The sequence below is a fragment of the Elephas maximus genome, chromosome 10, assembly GCF_024166365.1.
Source record: "Elephas maximus indicus isolate mEleMax1 chromosome 10, mEleMax1 primary haplotype, whole genome shotgun sequence".
NCBI lineage: Eukaryota > Metazoa > Chordata > Mammalia > Proboscidea > Elephantidae > Elephas > Elephas maximus.
The window spans coordinates 36,806,972-36,814,690 of NC_064828.1; the positions used below are offsets into that span (position 1 = coordinate 36,806,972).

The window sequence follows — 7,719 nt, forward strand, 5'->3', positions numbered from 1 at the left end:
AACAGCGGGGTTCTCAGCAAGGTGGCTTTGGGCTAAAGGACCTCTTTTGCCCCCTTTGACTTTGTCTTGGTATCCTCATTCTATATCCCACCCATCTTTTATGCACACTTATCGAACTCCTATTAATTAGAAATGAATAAGCAATCCAGGAATCTTGCAATCATTTTAAGAACCCCTAAAGTTCCAAAGAACTGAAGCTCTAATCCTGGAGGAATGGAAATGGGAGTACATAGGCAGCCTCCAGCTTTCATGCATTGTTGGGGATATTATTAAACTTAGCGGGTTTATGGTTCTGGGACAAGGTGCCCAAAACCCCCGTTCTGGTTGCCCTGGGTCCCTGTTTCTGCTGTCAGCCTTGACTCAGAAATTGTGTGGGAGATCACGATGTTTGCTTGGATTGTTCTGTCTTCACCCAGATCACTGGCAGTTGGTGGGGAACCTCTTGGCCAGGCTAGGGTGATGAAACCTATCGCTCCAACAGGAGAATGGGACTGTGGATTCCCAGTTGCTCCTCCCCTTCCTTCCTCTCTTTGGGGCTAAAAGTCAAGCAGGCAGAAACACAAGCAGCAACTGACCAAGTAGCCATCCAGGGAAGATGCAGCCACTCCTGATCCTGTTGGTCTTTCTTCTACCCCCTGGGACTAGAGCAGGTGAGTGACCATCCTCCCCCCAGGGTTTAAAGCCCTTCTTATGGTGTCTCCAGGTACCTCTGGCCACATCCTTAGACATATCCTGGCCTTGTTTCACTCCAGCAACTTTCTGAAGTCTAAAGCTGAATAGAAAATCAATGCGAATGGAATGCCCTTCCCTAGGAGGCCAAGTCAGTTTTCTCCCTCCCCTGGGTCATGTCCTTGTCATCTGAGGATAGTCATTTTCAAGAAGGTCACAGAATTCTGGTGAAAGTAGGGAAGCTAGAAATGAGAAGCAATAAAATCCCTTCTTTCTCTAATCCGAGGAAAACATGCTTATATGCAGTGTGTGACATGGTGGAAGTATCTCTGTGTTCATAGGAGGACACAGTTGCTAATTGCAATTTTATGCTGTTCTTAGTCTAAGTCTCTCAGCTCTGCCAGGAAAGTAGCCCAAAGCCCACTTTGCTTCAGATTTGGTGAGCTCACTGGCCCAAAGGCCCCAACACTCTCACAGTAAAGACACCTCAGGTCTACTTCCCACATCTTCTTGCATTCCAGGCCTTTGACCACACTCATCTTCCCCAATAGTTACCAATGGTTTAGGTAAGTTCCATGTACAGACCTGCCCTTCCTTTCCTCACCCTGACCCAACCCACCTAACAAATAACCACTATATAGTGGTCAGGGGCATAGACTCTGAATTCAGTCTGCCTGGCTATGACTCTGCCTTGGTCACTTTCTAATTCTGTATCTTTAAAAAAGTTATTTAAATTCACAGTTTCTCAGTTTCATCATCTATAAAACAGGGATAATATTGATACCTACCCCATAGAGTTTCTATGAGGGTTAAATTAGTGTACATAAAGCTCTTGGAATAGTGTTCAGCATGTAGTGAGTGCTATATAAATGTGCTGTGTAAATTCACTCTGCAGTCCAAGCATCAAAGCCAGGGAGATAAGGATACAAAAATAACAGTCCCATCAGCTCATGTCCAGGTCCTTAGAAACGAATCCCTTGATGGTCATGAGCTGGCAATAGCTGGACTCAGAAGGATCTGGATCTTCCGTGAGGAAGAAACTACCAGAAAATTCCAAGGACAGCCCATTCCAGAGGCCTCCAGATGTCGATCTTGACCGCAGAGCAAATATCCTCGATATATGAGGCTGAAGTTGGCCTTGCCTAGACCAAAGATTGTTCTCCCCTTTTTTCAGGAGGTGGGGGGAGTAGATCTGGGAAGGAGGATGAGTCTCCCTTCAAGCCAGCAGTGCTTCCTGCAGAGCCCTGGAGTCCACTCCCAGTGTCTGGTGCCCTGCAGACTGCAGACCCCAGTTCTCACCACCAATTTCCAACTCCTCCCTCCCCCTACTGCATCATCTCTTCTCCAACCCCCCCAACCCTCCCCCGCCAATCTTGGAGCCACTAGTCTGGTGCCACACTGCAGGTTTAGGGAGCACAAGATTTATGCCAAATGCTTTCTTCCAGGGAAAATCATCGGAGGCCAAGAGGCCAGGCCCCACTCCCACCCCTATATGGCTTATCTTCAGATTTTGACTCCGGCTGGCTTAAAAATTTGTGGAGGTTTCCTGGTGCGAGAAGACTTTGTGTTGACAGCAGCTCACTGCCTGGGAAGGTGAGGAGTCCCTCTGAGGCAGCCAGTAACACAGGGTCCAAAAGAGCTCATCAGAGGAGCCATGCGAAAGCAGGGTTGTGGCAATAAAAGGATGAAAAAGAGATCCAGTAAGTCTTGGCGGAAAGGGACAGGTCAGTGCAAATGGCACTCCTGAAGGAAAAAGGAACACATGGTTGGAAAATAAAAAGAGGTGGAGGTGGGGCTCAATTTAATCTGGGGAAGCAAACTTTAAGGTCACTGTGTCCCTATAATCCCAAACTTAGGGCTGAGAAAAAGCAGAGACATGGAGTAGCTCAGCCCCAGGGCCATCCTATTTCCCCTCAGCTGTGCCCTACCTGCTCTGGGCTGTCCACCTGCCCTGCAGAGCTGGAAGACTGTAGCACTTGTGACTCACACTTACCTCTAGACCACCTTTCCTTTGCAGGCTCATAAATGTCATCTTGGGGGCCCACAACATCCAGGAGCTAGAAAGCACCCAGCAGCACATCCCTGTGCTCAGAACTATCCCCCACCCTGAATATAATTCTCAGAACAACTGGAACGACATCATGTTGCTGCAGGTACCAGTTGCCTGACCCTATGGTTCGCCCACACCTAGTGGGCCCCTTCCATGGAGGCAACTCCCCTGTGTCCTGGGACTGTGGAGGAGGAAGCAGAGGCATCACCCAAGGTGGTGATAGGGGCATGGGGTGAAGCGGGAGTCCACAGCAACAGACCCCAAGCCCTTGGCTGGGGCTCCAGCTGGCATGAATACCTGTACTCTTCCTGCCAGCTGGAGACTAGAGCCAGACAAAATGAAGCTGTGAGACCTGTGGCTCTGCCTCAGACCCGGGCCAGACTGAGGCCTGGTGCCTTGTGCACTGCAGCCGGCTGGGGCCTGGTTGGCCTGAACAGGAGAACAAGCACACTCCAGGACGTGCAGCTGAGAGTGGAGACAGCTAAGGAGTGCCGCATTCGCTTCAGTTTCTATACTGACCGATTGCAGATTTGTGTGGGAAACCCAAGAAAGCAGAAGTCTGTCTTCCTGGTAAGGATTCAGACATCTGCCAACATGGCCTTGGGACAGAGGGGCCTGGGCAGAACTGGAGTAGTAGGAACAGACTACTTCTCCATGTCCTCAGCCTGGGGGCCAGAACAGAGTGCAGGGAGGGCCCCCTGGGGAATATGAGGAGCATCTGACCACACACTTACATGCAGTTTTCCTGGGGTAGGTGAAAGCACCTTGGCTTGCATTGGGCTAGAGACAGTAAGCATAGCCAGCACTTGTAAATGTGGCTTTGGTTGGAAATAGAGATAGCAAGCACGATGATGGAAAGATCCAGAGGCTGGCCTTCTGCACCACTTCCCTCACCTCAAGCTCAATTAGAGGAGACTGGCTACTTTCTGAGAGCTTAAGGTTTAGGGATAGGCCTTGGAGGGGGTCTGCATGGCTCAGTCCTTTTCTTCTCTCTGTCCACAGGGGGACTCCGGGGGCCCCCTCGTGTGCAACAACGTGGCCCAGGGCATCGTCTCTTATGGAAAACCAAGTGGGACCCCTCCAGCAGTCTTCATCAGGATCTCAAGCTTCTTGTCCTGGATAAACAGAACAATGAGACGCTTCAAACAGCAGGGTTAAACTGGGAAGACTGACTCTTCTTCCTTGGGGTGGCGAATGGTGGGGACAGTGCCATAGCCTTAATAAATGTCCATGTCTAGAGCGAAAATAACAGATTTCTTGTTTATTCATAGAACACCATTCGGTGCACAACAAATGTGCAACAGGTAGACCTCTGTTCCCATTTCAACTGTTTCTTGCTTCCTCCTCATCCATTTTTCCCCTGCCTCTGCCCATCTCTTAAAACTTCACTGTTTTCCAATTATTTGAGATGCCACCATTATTATATATTAAAGTGGAACTTTTCATGAAATTTCAATTCTGTCCCCTTTGTCTACCTGTGCTTATGTACACCAACAGCCCATGTTTTTAAAAAAAAAAAAAAAAAAATTTTTTTTTTTTTTTTTTTTTTTTAATATCTGGCAGGGAGAATCTTTGGTAGGGTTGAAAAGCCCTGACCTGGGAGAGATATGCCCTTCTACCACTCCTTAATGCATCTGGGGAAGCAGGGGAGACAGTAAGCTGAGGAGAATAGATGGCCCGAAGGAGGGAAGAAGCTCTCCTGAGAAAGAGGCCCCACCTTCTTAGAGGAGTTCAGACTCAATCCTGGCAAAAGAGCTGGCCCTAAACATAGTTAAGAAAGAAAATGTTCTAAATCCTACTTTGGTGTGTAGCTTCTGGGGACTTAAAAGCTTGTGAGCAGCCATCTACAATATTACACTGGCCTCACACCATCTGGAGCAAGGGAGAAAGAAGAAAACCAAAAACACAAGGGAAAGATTAGTCCAAAGGACTAAAGGGCCCCAAGTACTACAGCCTTCACCCAACTGAGTCCAGCAAAACTAGATTGCACCTGGCTACAACCACCAACTGCTCAGACCAGGATCACAATAGAAGGTCTCAGACACAGCTGGAGAAAAATGTAGAACAAAATTCTAACTCACAAAAAAAAAAAAAAAAATTCCAGACTTACTTGTCTGACAGATTGGAGAAATGCCGAGAGTATGGCCCCCGTATACACTTTTAACTCAGTACTGAAGTCACTCCTGAGGTTCACCCTTCAGTCAAAGATTAGACAGGCCTATAAACAAAACAAGACTGAATGGGCACACCAGCCCAGGGACAAGAAGGTAGGAGGGGACAGGAAAGCTGGTAATGGGGAACCCAAGGTTGAGAAGGGGAGAGTGTTGACATGTCCTGGGGTTGGCAGCCAATGTCACAAAACAGTATGCACATTAACTGTTTAACAAGAGGCTAATTTGTTCTGTAATCCTTCATCTAAACTGCTATTAAAAAAAAAAAAAAAGATGGAAGGAATACACAGAGTCACTGTACCAAAAAGTACTGGTTGATGTTCAACCATTTCAGGAAGTAGCATACGATCAAAAACCTAGGGTACTAAAGGAAGAAGTCCAAGCTGCACTGAAGACATTGACGTAAAAACAAGGCTCCAGGAATTGATGGGATACCAACTGAGATGTTTCAACAAACGACAAAGCCCTGGAAGCATTCATTCGTCTATGCCAAGAAATTTTGAAGACAGCTACTTGCCCATCTTACTGGAAAACATCCATATTTATGCCTATTTCCAAGAAAGGTGATCCAACCAAATGTGGAAATTATCAAATAATATCATTAATATCACACACAAGTAAAATTTTGCTGAAGGTGGTTCAAAAGTGGTTGCAGCAGTACGTCAGCAGGGGACTGCCAGATAATCAAGCCAGATTCAGAAGAGGACATGGAATGAAGGATGTCATTGCTGATGTCAGATGGATCCTAACTGAAAGCAGAGAATATCAGAAAGATGTTACCTGTGTTTTATTGACTATGCCAAGCTATTTGACTGTGTAGATCATAACAAGTTATGGATAACGTTTTGAAGGATAGGAATTCCAGAATACTTAATTGTGCTCATGAGGAATCTGTACACAGACCAAAAGACAGCTATTTGAATACAACAAGGGGATACCGCGTGGTTTAAAATCAGGAAGTGTGTGTGTCAGGGTTGTATCCTTTCACCACACTTATTCAATATGTATCCTGAGCAAATAATCTGAGAAACTGGACTATGTGACGAAGAATGTGATATCAGGATTGGGGGAAGACTCATCAACAACCTGCACTATGCAGATAACACAACCTTGCTTGCCAAAAGTGAAGAGAACTTGAAGCACTTAGTGAGGAAGATCAAAGACTACAGTCTTCAGTATGGATTATACCTCAAGTTAAAGGAAAGAAAAATTCTCACGTTTAGACCAATAAGTAACATTGTGATAACTGAGAAAAAATTGAGATTGTCAAGGATTTCCTTTTGCTTGGATCCACAATCAAGACCCATGGAAACAGAGGTCAAGAAATCAAATGGCATACTGCACCGATCAAATCTGCTGCAAGGGTGGAGCCAAGATGGCGGAATAGACAGACGCTTCCGTCGAGCCCTCTTTACAACAAAGACCCGAAAAAACAAGTGAAAGGAGTATATTTGTGACAAGCTGGGAGCCCTGAGCATCAGAGGCAAGTTTAGACAACGAACTGAGGGGCAGGCGGAGGAAGAGGCAGTTCAGAAGCAGAGAGGAGTTACTGGACCTGAATTGCGGGGAGCCCTCAGCACCATTCCCAGAGCAGGACCGGCTGCGGCAGCGGCTGCAACGGGCTGGTACTAATTTTCAGCTGCAGTTCCCTCAGGGAGAAACAGCCAGCCACACAGCACACTCACACTTCCGGAGCCTGAGCAGAAGGGCGCTCTCAGCAAAAGCTAAGTACTTGCGTATATTTTACTTCCCCCCCCGCACCCCCAACTCAGCTTCAGCAGCTGAATCCCTGGGCCTGAGATAGGCCCTGGTGAGCACCTGGACCCGTCCTCCCAGCCTTGGGGAAGGAAAAAATTTGCATCTGGAGGGAAAAGATAATTTGCTAGCTCCATTAACTGGGGAAACTCAGGACAGAGGCTGCTCCTGTCCAGGCATAAACCGTCCGTGGACCTTGAGCACATTTCCCTTCTGTGTAGACCTGTGTGGGCCTATTTCGGGAGAATAGGCCCTTGTTGGCAAACTCCAACCATTTCAGCGGTGCGGTGGAGAGGTGGGTGTTTGACGTTTCACACAGCTTTGCTTATAAAACAAGGTCCTCACCTACCCACAACAGGGACCTAAGGACTGGTGGCTCCACTTGGGTTGCCCAGCCACCCGCGACAGGGGTTCCAGGGATAACTGGTACCTCCCAGTCCTTACAACAAAATCTTTGGGTGCCCATGGTCTCTCTGCAGAGCCCACCCACCAGCACACTCTAGGGAACAGAGACGCATTTTCCTCAGAGACACTTGGGGGTAGGTTCTCAGGCCCCTGCCTTGTTCACAGCATGACCCCCTGCTGCAATCAGATACGGGTATAAACGCCAATCACTCCTGCCCCTCTAAGACTGTAGGACAGAGCCTGTACCACATACTTGATATCAGCTACCTGGAAACCTGAGCTGAATTCATACAAGAAACCTGAATGGACTCCTAGACCGATATACCTGATAACAGCTCTAGCCAGCTTGGGACAGGACACCAGAGCTCCAAAGGTGAAAATAACCAAGCTAGCTCACTCAAGCAGCCCAAAGGGGTATACCAAAACAAAACAAAGCAAGCAGCTACGATACAGTAAGCAAGCATAAACTAATACAATAACTTATAGATGGCTCAGAGACAACAGACAATATCAAGTCACATAAAGAAACAGGCCATGATCACCTCAACAGGCTCTCAAAACAAAGAATCCAGGGATCTTTTAGATGAAAGTGCATTCCTGGAATTACCAGATGCAGAATACAAAAGTTTAATGTACAGAACCCTTCAAGACATCAGGGAGGAAATGAGG

At 47.3% G+C, this 7,719-nt stretch overlaps 1 protein-coding gene across 1 annotated transcript; it reads left to right on the forward strand.

The window, feature by feature from the left end:
- The first annotated feature begins 545 nt into the window (after nucleotides 1-545).
- On the forward strand, nucleotides 546-4,149 carry LOC126084307 (cathepsin G-like). The gene is made up of 5 exons (XM_049898814.1): nucleotides 546-650; nucleotides 2,115-2,262; nucleotides 2,687-2,822; nucleotides 3,035-3,289; nucleotides 3,722-4,149. Exons 1-5 carry the CDS (start codon nucleotides 596-598, stop codon nucleotides 3,875-3,877), a joined length of 750 nt encoding a protein of 249 aa, XP_049754771.1. The 5' UTR covers nucleotides 546-595; the 3' UTR covers nucleotides 3,878-4,149.
- Nucleotides 4,150-7,719: the final 3,570 nt, after the last annotated feature.

Bases quoted from the DNA above. Each gene is read 5' to 3' on its own strand.
- LOC126084307 (XM_049898814.1), top strand. From the start codon at position 596: ATGCAGCCACTCCTGATCCTGTTGGTCTTTCTTCTACCCCCTGGGACT. The intron at 651-2,114 runs GTGAGTGACCAT...GCTTTCTTCCAG, and splicing joins ACCCCCTGGGACTAGAGCAG to GGAAAATCATCGGAGGCCAA. The intron at 2,263-2,686 runs GTGAGGAGTCCC...TTTCCTTTGCAG, and splicing joins GCAGCTCACTGCCTGGGAAG to GCTCATAAATGTCATCTTGG.